General features: G+C 36.8%; 1 protein-coding gene across 1 annotated transcript in view; it reads right to left on the reverse strand.

Moving 5' to 3' along the window:
• The window catches only part of ADAMTS20 (ADAM metallopeptidase with thrombospondin type 1 motif 20), a 207,060-nt gene that overhangs the window by 175,650 nt on the left and 11,681 nt on the right, over nucleotides 1–19,729 (reverse strand). Inside the window, exon 3 of the mRNA XM_029205295.1 lies at nucleotides 13,790–13,952. Within this exon, the coding sequence (XP_029061128.1) occupies nucleotides 13,790–13,952 (163 nt within the window). The remainder of the gene's footprint in view (nucleotides 1–13,789; nucleotides 13,953–19,729) is intronic.

The raw sequence follows: 19,729 nt of genomic DNA on the forward strand, positions 1-19,729 counted from the left end.
ACACCAAGACACATATTAATCGAACCATCAAAAATTAAATAGAAAAAAATATTAAAAGCAGCAAGGGAAAAACAACAAATAACATACAAGGGAATCCCCATAAGTTTAACAGCTGATCTTTCAGCAGAAACTCTGCAAGCCAGAAGGGAGTGGCAGGACATATTTAAAGGGATGAAAGGGAAACACCTACAACGAAGATTACTCTACCCAGCAAGGAACTCATTCAGCTTCGATGGAGAAATTAAAACCTTTGCAGACAAGCAAAAGCTAAGAGAATTCAGCACCACCAAACCAGCTCTACAACAAATGCTAAAGGAACTTCTCTAGGCAAGAAACACAAGGGAAGGAAAACACCTACATTAACAAACCCAAAACAATTAAGAAAATGGTAATAAGAACATACATATCAATAACCTTAAATGTAAATGGATTAAATGCTCCAACCAAAAGACATAGACTGGCTGAATAGATACAAACACAATACCCATATATATGCTGTCTACAAGAGACCCACTCAGATATAGGGACACATACAGACTGAAAGTGAGGGGATGAAAAAAGATATTCCATGCAAATGGAAACTAAAAGAAAGCTGGAGTAGAAATTCTCATATCTGACAAAATAGACTTTAAAACAAAGACTATTACAAGAGAAAAAGAAGGACACTACATAATGATAAAGGGATCAATCCAAGAAGAAGATATAACAATTGTAAATATTTATGCACCCAACATAGAAGCACCTCAATACATAAGGCAAATGCTAACAGCCATAAAAGGGGAAATTGACAGTAACACAATCATAGTAGAGGACTTTTAACACCCCACTTTCGCCAATGGACAGATCATCCAAAATGAAAATAAATAAGGAAACACAAGCCTTAAATGATAGATTAAACAAGATGGACTTAATTGATATTTATAGGACACTCCATCCAAAAACAACAGAATACACTTTCCTCTCAAGTGCTCATGGAACATTCTCCGGGATAGATCATATCTTGGGTCACAAATCAAGCCTTCATAAATTTAAGAAAATTGAAATTGTATCAAGTAACTTTTCCGACCACAACGCTATGAGACTGAATATCAACTTCAGGAAAAAATCCATAAAAAATACAAACACATGGAGGCTAAACAATACACTACTTCATAACCAATAGATCACTGAAGAACTCAAAGAGGAAATCAAAAAACACCTAGAAACAAATGACAATGAAAACATGATGACCCAAAACCTATGGGATGCAGCAAAAGCAGTTCTAAGAGGGAAGTTTATAGCAACACAATCCTACCTTAAGAAACAAGAAACATTCTCAAATAAACAACCTAAACTTACACCTAAAGCAATTAGAGAAAGAAGAACAAAAAAACCCCAAGTTAGCAGAAGGAGAGAAATTGTAAAGATTAGATCAGAAATAAATGAAAAAGAAATGAATGAAACAATAACAAAGATAAATAAAACTAAAAGCTGGTTCTTTGAGAAGATAAACAAAATTGATAAACCATTAGCCAGACTCATCAAGAAAAAAAGAAGACTCAAATCAATAGAATTAGAAATGAAAAAGGAGAAGTAACAACTGACACTGCAGAAACACAAAAGATCATGAGAGATTACCACAAGCAATTCTATGCCAATAAAATGGACAACCTGGAAAAAACGGACAAATTCTTAGAAAAGCACAACCTTCTGAGACTGAACCAGGAAGAAATAGAAAATATAAACAGACCAATCACAAGTACTGAAATTGAAACTGTGATTAAAAATCTTCCAACAAACAAAAGCCCAGGAGCAGATGGTTTCACAGGCAAATTCTAACAAACATTTAGAGAAGGGCTAACACCTATCTTTCTCAAACGCTTCCAAAATACAGCACAGCGAGGAACACTCCCAAACTCATTCTACGAGCCCACCCTGATACCAAAACCAGACAAAGATGTCACAAAGAAAGAAAACTACAGGCCAACATCACGGATGAACATAGATGCAAAAATCCTCAACAAAATACTAGCAAACAGAATACAACAGCACATTAAAAGGATCACATACCATGATCAAGTGGGGTTTATCCCAGGAATGCAAGGATTCTTTAATATACGCAAATCAATCATTGTGATACACAATCTTAACAAACTGAAGAATAAAAACCATATGATCATCTCAATAGATGCAGAAGAAGCTTTCGACAAAATTCAACACCCATTTATGATAAAAACCTTCCAGAAAGTAGTCATAGAGGGAAGTTACCTCAACATAATAAAGGCCATATATGACAAACCCACAGCCAACATTGTTCTCAATGGTGAGAAACTGAAACCATTTACACTAAGATCAGGAACAGGACAAGGCTGCCCACTGTCACCACTTTTATTCAACATAGTTTCGAAGTTTTAGCCACAGCAGTCACAGAAGAAAACGAAATAAAAGGAATCCAAATCGAAAAAGAAGAAGTAAAACTGTCACTCTTTGCAGATGACATGATACTATACTCCTAAAGATGCTACCAGAAAACCACTAGAGTTAATCAATGAATTTGGTAAAGTAGCAGGACACAAAATTAATGCACAGAAATCTCTTGCATTCCTATACACTAATGATGACAAATCTGAAAGTGAAATTAAGAAAACACTCCCATTTACCACTGCAACAAAAGAATAAAATACCTAGGAATAAATCTACTTAAGGAGACAAAAGACCTGTATGCAGAAAACTATAAGACACTGATGAAAGAAATTAAAGATGATACAAATGGAGAGATATACCATGTTCTTGGACTGGAAGAATCAACATTGTGAAAATGGCTATACTCCCCAAAGCAATCTACAGATTCAATGCAATCCCTATCAAACTACCACTGGCATTTTTCACAGAACTAGAACAAAAAATTTCACAATTTGTATGGAAACACAAAAGACCCCAAATAGCCAAAGCAATCTTGAGAAAGAAAAACGGAGCTGGAGGAATCAGGCTCCCTGACTTCAGAGTAAACTACAAAACTACAGTAATCTAGACAGTATGGTACTGGCACAAACACAGAAATATAGATCAATGGAACAGGATAGAAAGCCCAGAGATAAACCCACGCACATATGGTCACCTTATCTTTGATAAAGGAGGCAAGAATATACAATGGAGAAAAGACAACCTCTTCAATAAGTGGTGCTGGGAAAACTGGACAGCTTTATATAAAAGAATGAAATTAGAACACTCCCTAGCACCACACACAAAAATAAACTCAAAATGGACTAAAGACCTAAATGTATGGCCAGACACTATCAAACTCTTAGAGGAAAACATAGGCAGAACACTCTATGACATAAATCATAGCAAAATCCTTTTTGACCCACCTCCTAGAGAAATGGAAATAAAAACAAAAATAAACAAATGGGACCTAATTAAACTTAAAAGCTTTTGCACGGCAAAGGAAACCATAAACAAGATGAAAAGACAACCCTCTGAATGGGAGAAAATATTTGCAAATGAAGCAACTGACAAAGGATTAATCTCCAAAATTTACAAGCAGCTCATTCAGCTCAATATCAAAAAAACAAACAACCCAATCCAAAAATGGGCAGAAGACGTAAACAGACATTTCTCCAAAGAAGATATACAGATTGCCAACAAACACATGAAAGAATGTTCAACATCATTAATCATTAGAGAAATGCAAATCAAAACTCAATGAGATATCATCTCACACCAGTCAGAAGGGCTATCATCAAAGAATCTACAAACAATAAATGCTGGAGAGGGTGTGGAGAAAAGGGAATCCTCCTGCACTGTTGGTGGGAATGTAAATTGATACAGCCACTATGGAGAACAGTATGGAGGTTCCTTAAAAAATTAAAAATAGAACTACCGTACGACCCAGCAATCCCAGTACTGGGCATATACCCTGAGAAAACCATAATTCAAAAAGAGTCATGTACCAAAATGTTCATTGCAGCTCTATTTACAATAGCCCGGAGATGGAAATAACCTAAGTGCCCATCATCGGATGAATGGATAAAGAAGATGTGGCACATATATTCAATGGAATATTACTCAGCCATAAAAGGAAATGAAATTGAATTATTTGTAGTGGGGTTGATGGACGTAGAGTCTGCATACAGAGTGAAGTAAGTCAGAAAGAGAAAAGCAAATACCATATGCTAACACATATATATGGAATCTAAAAAAAAAAAAAAAATGAAGAACCTAGGGGCAGGATGGAAATAAAGATGCAGACCTACTAGAGAATGGACTTGAGGACACGGGGAGGGGGAAGGGTAAGCTGGGAGAAACTGAGAGTGGCATGGACATATATACACTACCAAACGTAAAATCGATAGCTAGTGGGGAGCAGCCGCATAACACAGAGAGATCAGCTCGGTGCTTTGTGACTACCTAGAGGGGTGGGATAGGGAGGGTGGGAGGGAGGGAGATGCAAGAGGGAGGGGATATGGGGAATATATGTATATGTCTAGCTGATTCACTTTGTTATAAAGCAGAAACTAACACACCATTGTAAAGCAATTATACTCTAATAAAGACGTTTAATAAATTAATTAATTAAATAAAATGTACAGAGTATGTGGCCACTTCTCACTAACTTCATGGCTATCACCCTAATTCAAGACATCATTTAGCAACATGATTACTGCAATAGCCTCTAACCCTCTTTGCTTCTGCCCTTCTGCTAGCCTTACAGCATTCCTTACAACAATCTGAGTGATCCCTTTAAAACGTAGGCTGGTCAGGTCACTCCTACGTTCAAACTCCTACAGTGGTTTCCAGTGTTAAAGTTAAAGCCAAAGCCATTACTGTGACTTACAGTGTCCTACGGGTTGAGGTGGGTTCACCATGAACCTAAAACAGGTTAACTTCTGACCTCTCACTTATGAAGTCCCTTTCAAAGACCTTGAAGGAACCCTAGAAATTCATAATTTCTGTATTATTTTTCTTAAAGAAGCCCTCCCGCCCTTTGTTTAATCTTCAGGCCCCACAACCTGGATCCACCTACAACTATAGGATCTAGCCTCCCACTACCACGCTGGCTTCATCTCCTACTACCGTCTCCCCCTCCCTCACAGCAACTGTACTTGTAACAGGCTGGTCATCGTACGTGTTATGCAGCCCCAGCACCTTTGTAGCTTCAGTGAAGGAGGTACTCAATAAATATTTTATAAATGAATGAACAAATGAATAAACAAACCCATGTTAGGGTAAAATTGAGACCTCATCCTCCAGAGTTATTGATGTAGAACAAGGACCTGAGTCTCCTCTTAGCAGTCAGCCTTCTTCTCCACTTATTAAATTCAACCCCACCCCAGAACGTGGAGCAGGGAAAACCTGCCCACACACACTTCACGACGACACTCTTCTTGCTTTTTTATTGTCCTTTCTTCTCCTGGCACACCACGAGATGGGAAACAGAAAGGGCAGGCTTTTTATTTATTGACCCTACACCATACATTTTCTCTTTCCAGCTGAACTATAAATCGAGTCCTCTAGGGCTAGCAGTGGATATACTACTACAGTAAAAGATAAAGAATTCAGAAATTTCTTCTATTTTCTTGTTGCACCAACTTTGAAAGTCACAACCTGAATATTAGCCTAGTCTTTCTATTTGCATTCTCTCCAACCCCAAAATAAAAAACAGAGGTGTGGTCAGATAATCCAAGTTTGCTAGAATGTATGTGAAATTATTGAATTTTCTGACAGTGGAAAAAATGAGGTAACTGAAAATTCTGGACAGTGTTACACTAAGAATAATATTACCAGTTCTCTTTCTTGTACCATAGCCTGTATTTTAGCTATTAATAACTCAGTCCTCTACCCATTCTATGTCTTTCAACATGAAGTTCAGCTACTAACCCATTAATGTCAGAAATAACCCCTTCATTCTGTACTTATCAGTTGCTGGCATCTCCTTCTGCAGTGCTCAAAAGCACGTCAAACACAATTTTTCTAACCCCAATATCACAACTGTCCATCCCGTGTTCCTGCATGTTATGGTTTTCTCTACCCAGCATTTATTCACCTAACTTCTTACAACAGTCCCCAGTTTCTCTTTGGGTATCTATCCCTGTCCATCCACTTAGTCTATAGTTACAGTTACAGTGATCTGACCCCACCACCAGGGTGGGTGTGGCCGATTACAGCTCTGTCTCCAATAACAGCAATTAACTCAGGCCAAGTCAGGTCAAACAAAATAATCAGACCCTATACCGGGAACTTTGTTTGAACTACTGGGGGAGACGACTCCCAATATCTACTGGATGGGTGCTGAGTTAAAGCCCAAACACCTAATCCAGGTTTACACTGACCTTCACGAACTTTCCCCTGCTGACCTCCCCAGCATCAGGTCATCTCACCATCTCCTGGCATCCCACAGTTTTTACTAATTACTTATAGTTCCCACATGGTTCTAGTACTGCCTCATCTCCAGGTGTTTATACATGCTGTTGCTTCCATATGAAATACTTCTCACTCTCTCCCTGACTAATCCCTACTCTTCTTTTGAGTCTCAGATAATGAGTTATTTTCTCCAGTAAGCTTCCATGACTTCCATATCTGAGTTAGGTTCTCTTTCCATGAGGCCCCAAATCATCTTCTGAATGAACCTCATCTTACACGCCTACCTGTAAGCGGTTATTTTAGTACTAACAATTCCTCAACTATTTACACAGCATTTATTAGATGCATAATATATTTCAATAGTATTAGTTGCTGTGAGGAATGTAAATAAGGAAATAAAATGTAACCTTTTACTTTAAGGAGCATAAACAAAGAATCTTAAAACTGAGAGGTAGGATAACAGAGCACATAAGAAATTTTAAAACAATGCAAGACAGTGTTAATTATGTGCAGAATAAATAGAGTAGCCCCTAAATTGTGAGACATTCTATGGGACATTCAAAAGCCTGTGTTCTTAGTCTTACAAAATCATGAGTAGGTACATTAACCACAGGAGAATGAATAAGATGCTAATTATAAGTAAAATGAATAGCAATTTTTAGTAAAGCAAGAACCTGTAATAAGATACAATTAGTAAAAGAGCTAAAAACTAATGACTCCATTCACATTTTTATCTCTGTAAGTGAAGAGCATCTAAATAAACTTCTACTTAGAGCAAAGGGATTTTTTTTTAAAAATTTGAGGAGACACATCTCATTGTAGAGGAAACATTAATGAGAAAACTTCTTAAAGAACATGTGATTAAGTATGAAAGAAGCCAAAGAAAATACAAGGTGGTAGACAGATCACTGAAGAACAAGCACTGCTGTAAGAAAGGGAAAATGGAGATGTATCCAATTCTAGCAGTGAGGCTTATATTACTGTCAAGTTAAAACACATAGAAAATTTACCAAGTTGCAAAGTGACTAAAATCCCTACAAGGAATTTCAAAACAAGAAGTAGACCAATCTAAAGAAAAGAGGGAAAAGTTCTTAATGGAGGTGGAAGAGAAACACACAGTACATTTCAAAGAAGGATTAATAATCTCATTCCCACCTCAACAGTAGATTTCATGAACACATGAACCAGAACAAGTTGACATCAGGATTCCTAGCAACAAACAAGAAGCTCAAATTTTACAGTGAGATGTAATCAAATCTTAACAGAAATATGAGAAGTGGTTTGGCACTATTATATTTAAGACTCTGATGTAGCTTACTCTCCAATCAGGGGTTATAACTATAATAGTTTCTCTTCTACCTCAAGAATCACAATTCTCCCCATTCGTTCCCAAGCTAGTACAGAAACAACATCAAGAAAAAAAACTATGCTTCAAAACTAGAAGAATGAATCATTATTTCTACCAGCAAGACATTCTCCTCTTTAAGGATACAGTATGAAGTATGTAATCCCAATACAGAGAAAGGAAGATTTTTAAAAACTGTTTAATTCTAAAGAGTATGTAGTTTTCGGGTAGTCCTTCCTGGAAAGAACTATTGTTACCACAGTTAAAATATAGAGGATTTCAGTTACCTATCGTGATATATACATTTCAAAATACACCTGACAGACTGGATAAACATACCTTCTGGTTCCTAACATACTGGTTCCCTTCCTCATTTGCCCATTTCACACAATTCACCCAATGTGGGAATCATTAACTTCACTATAAGTAAAACTGGATAACACAAGACTTCACAAATAAAATAGGACTTCAAAGCTCTGGGAATTGCCACAGGCCTAATAATGCAACACAAAATAAGCATCAAGTATAGCAGACTGATTCTTCTCTTTGGAATGCATTCTTAAATACACGCACATTTCACAATCATGGCAAAGCAGAGCACACAACTGGCAAAACAGGTCAGCTAATAAAATAACCCTGTACGTGTGGAACAAACAATTGTCACAGCACCACGAGGTCTTCCCCTCACAGAAAACATGCATAAGTTGAGGATGATTATAGCTCAGAATTACTCTAAGGATCAGTGACATATGACTATGAAGAGTGCTTTGAAAAGCACAGAACCATATATATGTATCTTCTATTCCATAGCATTCACAGTCTCAAAATCTTAATAGGTCAAATTTCACAGTTTAGGATATTTCTTTGGTTTGGGATGAAATTTAACTTAAGAACATTACTAGTACAATAAGACTGAATAGCCACTTAGGAAAATAGTAAACTACTTTCATGCACTTTAGAATACTGATGAACAAATAAAGCAAAACAGGAAAACCTGAGTGGGTGAGGCAAATAATTTGTTATCCAAATATAAATCAGTCTTTTCTAGTTAATTGAATAAGGCTTTAAAAAGCAATACTTGTTAAGTTTCCACTATAGCATGTGCTTGATTTAGACATAAATTTGGACACCAAAAGAATAAAGGCTTCTTTTGGGGGTGCAGGCGAAGAGCGAGATAGAAGAGAGAATGGCTTCGGATTTAGATGTATTGAGTCTAAGATGCCGCTGGGACATCCAAGAAAACATCAGCATCACGCAGTTGTCAACCTGAGATTTCATCTCAAGACGAGCTGAATATAAACATTTTTAAGTTCTCTAACGTTTAAGTTAGTAGTTAAAATTAGAGAAGTACAAAAAATCACAGACTATATAAGAAATGGTGTAAACTGGTGGCCAAGAAGAGCACTTTTAAAAGATGTTTACCTCAGAAGATGGTAAAGTAACAACGACCAGGAACTGAAATGGGAAGAAAGGTAAGAAAGAAAAGCAGCAAAGATGGACACAAAGTGTGTCAGAGAAGCCAAAGTTGATCAAGAGTGAGAAATAATCCCCCCAAATGACGTAACAGTAAGCCTGAGAGAGATGATTGCTTTTGGCAAGTAGAAGCTCATAAGAGATCTTTGAGAGAGTAGTTTTAATAAAGGGTGGGCAAATGAGTAACATCTCTATAGTCATTTCTATAAATATTTAGAAGCTTGAGCTGACTCTTAAAAATACCATTAACAAGTTATTAGTTCAAAATATTGGCCATTGTCACGGCCATATTTACAATCCTCTCTTCCTAGATTAATGGCACCTCCTTCTCTACCCACAAATTTATAAAATGTTATAAATGTCAGGAACCTTAGAAATCATTAAAAGATTGCAAACTGGCAGCCAACGGGCCAAATTCAGCTCTCATGTTTCTAACTTATTCCCCCACTTAAAAAAAATCTTAGATTTTCAGCTTCTCTGTAAGATACGAAGGATCTGGTAATAATGGTCCCACACTTCCAATGCACCTTTTGCAAGAAGCATGTCTATTCCACTGCCCTAAGGACACCTCAACGTCCTAATGACACCTCACTTCACTCATTTCTGGTAACTGCCTTCCTGTATCTGTGAGGTATCTAAGATAGAAACTCCTAAACTTGACTTAAATAGGAACAATTAAATTCATCAGCCATTCACTACCTACTCTAGGTTAAGACCCAGAGAGGTTAAGGTCTCAAAGTCAGTTAGAGAGCCAGAAGTAGAACTCTGTTCCCTGACTCCCAGCTACTAAGTGAACCGTGGCTTCTGCTGACACTAAAGATACCTCTGGGTTTCCCCAAACACATGCTGATTAATTATCTTTAAAGGAAAGGGAAATCATCTATATCTAAATATAATTTTATTAAGAAGACAATTCTCAGACATTCACAGAAATATCCAAATTGATCCCTCACAAAAAAAATCTTTACCATATCATCAAAATTGAAGGAAATGCGTTAAGGAAATCATCTTTAATTTATTCTTTATGTGCACTTTACTTGTTTGACACGTCCTTTGTTGACAAGAGGGCTGCTTTCTTGGATTCCGTCTTTCTGCCTTCAGTCTTTTCTTATTCAAACCCAAAGTTATCTTTAAAAATAATCTGCCAGCTGAGTAATAAGTTGTAAGAGAGGATGTCTCTGTTTTGGAAGTTCTTCATTTCCCCAGGGCTTATGGAATAGCCTACAAGACCCTGGAGCCCTCTCGGTCGGCTTGTGTGCCTTCACGGCCTCATCTTCCCTTACCTCCTACACTCTTCTTCACACACATCAGGACGCTAAGGACACAAATATTATTCCCCCTTATCTAGAGGTCTGTCCTAACCAACTGCTGTAGTTTTTGTAACTGATGAGTTGGCATTAATCACAGGAGCAAACTAACAGCCAAAGATGTTTATATGTCCGCCACAGTCCAGCTTTCAACAAGCACACTGAAACCGTATTACGAACCTTCCGACCACAAACCACAAATTGTGATCAGTGGTTCACTTCCTGCCCAACAGGAGACACCCTGTGTAACAACTTCCCATCACTGCAGAAACAAAGCATTTGCCCATGCTTTTCCCTCCCTCCTTCACCTCCTGACCAAGCTGGGTGCTTCTCCATGAGACCCAGGGGGGCATGTCCCCATCTCTTGGGGACTGTAAGTAATAAACTCTTCCTTCAAAGGCAGTTATCTCTATGTCTATCTTCTTGGCATACTTAACTAAAATAAATCCCGCAGATGTTTTAATATAAGCCCATCCTCCTTTTTTTTTTTTTTCTTAGAAAATACCGATAAATCCTTCACAGTGAAAATTAAATGGTTTAAATGTCACCTCCTTGGTGAAACCCAAGGCAATTTTTGTTGCTCAGCCGCATGATCTGCTCCTAACACAGGTAGGGCAGCCTCCGCTCAGTTTTGCAATTTTTCCGTTTTTGTGTTCTTTTGTACCCATTGGGCTTGGAGAACCTAAATGAAGAGAAACACTCAAGTCTTACCCAGTTCCCTCCTTTATATATATTAAGGACTCAATGAATAAATTTGCAATGGGAGAAAGGGAGCAAGGCTCACCCGGTCCCTTGAAGAACACAGACCAGCTCTGATCCGCCTTGGAGGATAAACAACAGCAGAACCACACTTAACAGAATCCAGAGGTTTATTTTCATTCCTGTCAGGCTTTTCAGGGCTTACCTCTCCCTTGGGTTTTAATTGTGTTACTATGTGGTTGTTTGTTCATTTCATGGGTTTTATGGGCTTGTTTTGCTATTTCCACTGGATTTTACTTAGACTAAGTCTGATGTCTACCTGGGAACCTGGCATCCACAAAGGCTTAGGTTTGGCTACCAAATATAATTCGTATGGCCTCAAGGCACATGGTGAAATCTGATGTTAAAAACAACTTAACCTAATTCATCAAGGCTGAAGTCACTATGAATTACAACATTTTAGGGTTGTAATGAATTAAAATCAAAGAAATATGGGGGGAAAATGACCTTTCCTTTTCCAATTAATCCTTTTGGTTCAAGCGCTAAATCTTTAGGCCTACCTATTTGAAGAGTTCTCCTGAATGAAGGTTTACCTTTAGAATACGTAAGATTCTGCAAGTATTTCTGAACAACAATGTGTGAACTGGGGAAGAAGATAAAAGCCTTTGATAACATTTTACTAATTACATTTATAACTCTCCATTTCTACTAACAAGATGATGATTAACAGGTAAGTATTTAGGCCACTAATTGATTGCCTTTTTTAGTGATTAAAAATATGCATGTCAATTATACCTAAAAATGTAGGTAATTTAAGAACTGAAAAGAATGATACTACTTTTAACATTTTAGTAGATAAATGTTGTGGGAAATAATATCATGATTAAAAGTAAATCCCATAGCTTTCTACTTGCTTGTTATTTGTAGCTTTAAATAAATAATAAATCTAACTTAGTATAAGTTTTTTGGTTTTTTAAACAAAAGGGCCTGGCTTTTCTTGAACCATTCTCTTTCTGATAATGAACACTGATTGTGAATGCAAAACCTTGCATATCATTATGTGAAACATTTATGCATTCAGAGTGTCTACTTGGTGGCTTTCTTCTTAAGAAGCTAAACAATTCATTAAACAAGCTGCTCCTGAATGGTAGATCAGAACAAGCATAAGCTGCCTTCTGTAGAATTCTATTGTGGAGCTGTACCCATTTGTGTTTTCTTTGAAGCCACAAAAATGAAACCCTTATGCTCATATTAAAAGCATAAGAAAGGCATCTATTGTGTCAATAGATTTAAAACACGGCCTTAGACACAGTGAGAACCACTCCAAAATGGCACTCCTATAATAGCAAAGGTTAAGAAGTGCATTCCCAGGGAAAACCTTCAAAGGCCTACATATCATTATATCCCAAAACAGATGGCATCGCAGTGTTTGGAACTATAGTTTATGGACACCTACAATCTCAAATAAATCCTTTCTAATCCCACTCTTTTGTCTAGATTTTGTACTTTGATGATAACTGCAGGTGCTTTTCTCCATTCTTCATAGGGTGACAGAGTGACAAAATGATACAGTGAAGATTCATGTACATATATGGACACAACTCTTAATACAACTTCTATGCAATGTACAAGTATTCTACTAGCAACAGACTTACACTTTATAGAAACTGGCAATTCCTAGATTCTGATCTATGATAAATCATTAGTCTGAATTTTACAGGAAATAATGAAAAAAAACACCTCTCTCATATATTGCTGAAAATATAAACTGATAAAAACCACTTTGCAAAACAATGTGGAATTCTCTAGTATCTATGTGTATACTTTGGAAAAACTCAAACACAGGAGATGAGGACAAAAAATTTCACAGCAGCATTGTTTATAATAGCAAAAAACTGCAAATAACCCAAAAGCTCATCAACAGGAAAATGGATATGTGAACTGTGATATACTCAGCAATGAAAATGAACAGCTGCTACATGTACCCATGTGGATGAACCTCAGAAACAATGCTAAGCAAAAAAGTCCCAGAAAATGATCTGCAATGCTTCCTTCATGCAAATTTAAAAGCATGCAAAATTGAGCAACATGTTATTGTTACTTAGGTTCAGGTTTTTTTAATCATGTAAAATTCTGCTGAGAAAAATCATACTACTGTGACCAACAGATTGAAATAAAAGTTTTCTGATTTTTTGCTACAAATCTCGGATACAGTGGACCCTTGAACAACACGGGTTAGAATTGCACAGGTCCACTTATGTGAGTTTTTTTCACTAAATTTGTACTACAGTACTACATGATCATGGTTGTTTGAATCCATGGATGGAGAACTGAATATAAGGAGGGCTGACTATAAAGTTATACATGTATTTTCAACTGTGAGGGCGTCAGTGCCCCTATCCAACATGCTGTTCAAGGGTCAACTCTACTGAACACATTTTTGGATTCAAACTGAGTCTACAACAAAATTGCCTACAGATAATTTCTAATGGATCCTTACAGGTCAAGAAAATTTATTTAAAATATCATATATATCAATATTTAAGGAAAATATGTAAATTCTAACCTGAAAAAGATTTAAATAGTATCATATTTTTACTGTAAAGAGTTTTACTTCGTAGTTTACCTGAAACTTCACAAGGCTTGTGAGACTGCAGGAAATAGCTCCTCTTTAATTCCTGTCTGTATATAAGATGGGGCTTGTTATGATCATCTTCATGTTCACTCCCATCTGCCTTCATTATAGGTTCTAAGAAATATTCACCATCATGTGCTTTAAATGTTCCCATCTGGAAATAAAGAAAATAAAAATTAATTTTCTTCTGTCACTAAGCAGAGAAAGCACGCTGTGCCACAGGTTAAAGTGAGAGCACAGAAACAAGACAGCCAGGAGTTCATTCACTAAATGCCATCAACTAAACATAATGTTTCTTTCCTGGCTCACTTCTCCCTCTTATGTATAAAGTCACGGAGACTGGATAATATTCCAGTAAACCAAGGTGAAATGACAGGTATTCCAGGTATAAAGAATAGCATAGGCAAAGGCATTAAAATGGCCAAAGGCTTAGCACATTCTAGAAGTAAGAAAGCCTCTTTGGCTTGGTCTATGTAAGGTAATAGAGTGAGACAAGACTTAAAAGGAAGGCTGGGGTCAGATAAAAGATCTTGAATGTGACGCTAGCAATTTAGAATTTGTAAGCAATGGGGAGCCATTGAAGAGTTTTCTCAAAGACCTGTCTCCTGAATTCCAGAATCCAACATCCAACTTGCTTTTTTGACACTTCCTAGTAGCATTCTCAACCTCAACATGTCCAAAGACAAACTCTTTCTTTTCAGTCCAAACCTGCTATTTCTTCAATGCTCCCTCCTCAGTAAATGGCAACAGTATTATTCAGATAGCTTAGGACAAAAATCCTTAGAGAGAAACCAAGGATGGGTCTCTCTCAAATCCCACATTCAATTCATATGCAAATGTAAATGGCTCAACCTTCATAGTATAACTGAAATCCAACCACTTCTCCCAAATTTTATCACTACACCCATGATCTAACCTAACTTTCTCTTCTTTCTGAACTAAATCAATAGCCCTCTATTGTCTCTACAGAGGAGTCACAGTAATTTTTAAGTCTAGATCACGTTGCTCTCAAATCAAAAAAACAAATACAAAAAAGTAACATGACTTTTCACATCATTCAGTAAGATTCAAATTCCTTACCATGGTCCACAATGTCCTCCGTGATCTGCCCACCCCTTTGCACCACCCGGCCCCTCCAAGCACACAGATGGCCAACAGTTCTGACTTCACCTTCTCCCATTCTACCTTGGCTCATTCTACAGCTCCATTCCTGATGTCTTTGCTATTCCTCAAACATGACAAATATTCTCTCACCTCAGGACCTTTGCACTTTCTAAACCTGCCTCAAGCACTTTTTTCCCTGATCACTCCCACTATCACTTGTTTCAGGTCCCTACTCAACATTCATGACCCTACTTAAAAATGTTACCGAGCCTCCTACGTCTATCCCCACTATCCAGTTTCATTTTTCTCCATAATGCTTATCACTACCTGAGAGATTATTATTTATATTTGTTTCTTGTCTGATACCATCCACTAAAGTATAAGTCCATGAGAGTAGAGCTTTGACTGTATTCTTCTCTGCATGCCTGTCATGCCTACCACATAGTGGATATTGGATAACATATATTAAAGGAATGAATAAGACTATAAGACATGGAATTTAATCTAGTGACACTGTATGGTAGAATACTAGCAGTTATAAGATAGAGGCTATAGCCCAGAAGAGAGGTAACAAAACCTGAATTATGGTGACAGTGATGGTGTAGCAGTTGGAAGAGAAAGATTACCAGAAGCGAATGCCTGAGGAAAGCAGAAAAACAGACAGTGAGAGGGAGAACTTATGATACAGATAATTTTCTGGGAAAATAATATTTACCAAAATGACTCCAGAAATGTTAAAAATCCAAACAGACCCCTTTTCTACCAAACAACAGAAAAAGATGTCAGAGTTATATCACAAAAACTCCTGGCCTTGATGATTTCATAGAGGAATTCCACCAAACCTTGAAAGAGCAGATAATTCCATTGTTATTTGAACTGTTCCCCAAAATGAAAAAAAATCCAAGTTATTTTTATGAAGCTAGTGCAAACATATAGCAAAGCCTGGTAAAGACAGCACAAAACAAAACAACCACCCAGAAAAACAAAACAAATACAGGACAAGCTCACATATGAATATCAAGCTAAAAGTCCGAAACTGTATTAACAAACAAGAGTCAGTAATGTGTGAAAAATACAGGACGAGGTGAAGTTTATCATAAGAATGTAACTATGGCTCAATATTGGAAATCTTAATTCATCATCACCACTTACACAAATGGAAAAAAAATCACATGTCTTTTGAAAAAAATCACCAAACATTCTTGATCTTAAAAATATCAATAAAACATAAATAGGTAGATGCTCCCTTAACAAGATAAACTCTATCACAGCCTAAAGACAGTATCATGCATAACAAAGATACATGCAAGGCATTCCCACTTAGATCAGGAATATAAGGATGCCCAGTATCACCTGTCCTAGACAACAGAATTAGATAAAAGATTAGAAACATAAAATTGGAAAGGAAGAGTTAAAACTTTCATCTTCATAGGTAACATCAGTGTACACCTTAACAAATAAGAACTAACTGAAAAACTACTATAAGAACTAAGTGAATTCAGTGAGAAAATACACAGGCTTCAATAATATTCATGTGTATAAAAAACAGTGAAAAGATACTATGGAAGAAGCAATCCAATTTACAAAAAAATGGTTAAATGCCCAGGAATAAAACAAATTTGTCAGATTCCTGTAAAATGTCAAAGGTCTACTGGAGAACAAAGGAAGAGAACTTAGAAACCACTTGCCATGTTCCTCAATATAACAAGATCTCAAAAAAATACCAACAGATTTTTTAACATGTAAACTGCTTCCAAAGTACATACAGAAAAAAGAAATAACCAAGATAATTATAAGAAAACAGTGAGGTGGGACTAGCACTATAAGATGTTAAAATATTATAAAGCCACATTAGTTAAATACTCCAATGCTGTCATGTGAGGAGACCAACGGACCAATGAACTGAAAAGAAAGGCAAGCAATAAATCCTAAACCACAGGACTTAGTATATTATTAGTGTATAGACTGCATCTCAAATCAATGAGGAAAGAGTATATTTAATAAATAGATTGCGACATGTGGACATCTGGACAAAATAATTTGGATACATCCCACACAGAATAAATTCCAAAGGGTCAGTGATGTAAACTTTTGAAATAAAACTGTAAAAGCATTAGAAGGTAACATGAGAGAATGCCCCTTTCACTTTGGAATAGGGAAGGTCATTCTAACGATGACTCAAAACCCATTAAAAAAATGTTAAACTTCACTCAGGAAGAACAGAAATTACTACTAAACTGAGAAACCATTTTCACCTATGAGGCTGGCAAAATTCTAAATGTTTTATAACATACTTCAAATGTGTCTGGAAAAACGGGCACTCTGATACACAGCCGTTGAAAATGTAAATTAGTGCAATCACAACGCAAAGCATTTAGCAATATCTATGGCAACTACAAATGTGTTTGTTCTTTAACACAGCAATTCCCTTTTGAAAATTTATCCTACAGATACTGTACATTTCCACACATGTTGAGCTAACATAATTAAGGTTACTAACTACAGCACTGTTTTTAACAGCAAAATATTGGAACCAATTCAATAGTCCACTGTTAAAAAGTATATTTACATTAACTATGGTATAACCATATAATGGAATATCTTGTTGTTATAGACAAAAAAGAATAAACATTTTATGTAGTGATATGGAAAGACCTCCAATACAATTATTATACCAAAATATAAAACTGTAAAACAGGATGTATAGTATACTACCATTTGTGTAATAAAGGAAGGAAAAAACACTAAATATTTCTATTTGCCTGGAAGAAATGCTAGAAGGATTCATTAGAAACAGTACAGGTAGAGGTGGGAGAAAGCAGATAGATTCAGGATGGACTAGGTATAGCATCCTTTTCACTTCAGGTACTTCATATACACTGTTCCCAATTCCCACCCTTCACCTCATATTCCTGCCACCGCCCCCTGCCTGGTGGACTCCATCTCATCGTTCAAGTCTCAGCTTCAAATAGCAGCTACCCAGAAAGTTTTTCCTTTACCAGCTAACTAGGTAACCACATCCCTACCCCTAATCCTGACAATGTATTACTTTTTTAGAGTTTACTACTGTTTGACTTCTTCAGAGCACTTACAGTGCTGTATTTATATATTCGTTTGCTATTTATAACTGTTCTCCCTCATTAGACAGGCTTCATACAGGAAGAGACCTAGCCCTGAATTTACACTGCCTTATACAGTACCTGACACACAGCCAGCGTGGTATACAATAAATATCTGTTAAACCAAGAAAGAGATTGTTTCCTACTTTTTGTAAACTCAGCTTATGTTGAGCAGAGAAGTAGGACAAATCTGGACACGCAAGCTGGAGCTAGAATATGAACTCTTGAATGTAGGGATGTTATAATAAAAAGAGTCCATAAGCAGGTGAGAAAAAAAATTGCATTTTTATTACCATGAACCTATAACTGAAAGTTAGAATTTTCTTCAACTGTGAATGTAGGCAACAAATCCCAGTGATGTTGCCAGTGGAGAGCAGATATTTTCATCACATGAAGATGTTTCAGATCTCAAAATATTGTTTATGCTCAACAACTCTGTTATTAGATCTTATTTAATGTGATAATAGGTAAAATTTTACATAACTACTTTTAATATCCTGATAACTGTATTTCAATAAAATTGGTTTATTTTGTCATTTATCTTAGGCACTTGAAAACATTCTGAGAAGGGCTCCATTGGTGAATTATCAACAGGGGAGGAGGAAGGAGAGTCAAAGCGATAATTTCAGAAGATTAAATAATATCTTTGTGCAGCTGCTAAGACAGCAAGGGATGAAACAGAAAGAACTTGCACCCACTGGTAGTCAAGAGAGTGTAAAGAATCCCTCAAATGGTCAGCTCTGATCAATAAATCTCTTTCTCTAGTTTGGTGAGGCTAAATCATTGAGGGTAGGCATTTATCATAATTTCAATAACTAACTTGGATCTATACAGCAGACATCATTCATATACACTTATAATTTATTTCCACCTAATAATAACTGAGGTAAGTTATTATTATCCCCATGTTCCTGAGATGAATGAGGAACAGTGAGGTTAAGTACCTTGTCCAAGTCTTACACCTAGTAAGTGACAGGACCAAGATGTGAACCCAGTTAGGCTGGCTCCACAGTTCGTGCCTTAACACAATGCACTGTGCTAGTGATCATACACCAATTCTGATAAACCCTACAGGACAGCTGAAAAATACTTAATGAGTAGGCAGAGTTCTAGGGGCTAGAGATACAGAGGTGAGCATGACGAAATCCCTGCCTTCAAAGAATTCATACTTACATGGGAAAAGACAGATAATAAAAATGTAATATGCCTGGTGGTAACAAGTACAATAAAGAAAATAAGGCAAGGAGACAGAGAATCCCAGAGGGTAGGGGGAGGCACTCTAGGCTGAGGCTAGAATAACGAGGGGGTAGCCATGGAAAACTCTGGGAGAACACTGCAAACAGAAGAGCGGTGACTGAAAGGCCCAATGACGGGGAAAAGCTTGGCAGGTTCAAGTGACAGAGAACAGTGAGGCTGAAACTTTGCCAACAAGGGGATACACAGCAGAAGCTCAACAGGTAGGGGCAGGCTGCACTTATTATGCTTGACACTGGAGAGCACTCATCACGCCTCCAAATACACAAATGTACATTTACCTACATGTAAAACTTGGCAAGTTTCCACTTAGAAAAGCATATTTCTGTGAAAAACCAATTCAGAAATGAATAACTAAATTATGGATGCTATGATAAGCACAGTTTTAGTGAATGAGGCTTCATTTTCATTTCTTAATTATCTTTAAATTATTTAGGGATAATAACTTTGAAAT

This window comes from Monodon monoceros, unplaced genomic scaffold (assembly GCF_005190385.1).
Source record: "Monodon monoceros isolate NGI ecotype Baffin Bay Population unplaced genomic scaffold, NGI_Narwhal_1 Super_Scaffold_6, whole genome shotgun sequence".
NCBI lineage: Eukaryota > Metazoa > Chordata > Mammalia > Artiodactyla > Monodontidae > Monodon > Monodon monoceros.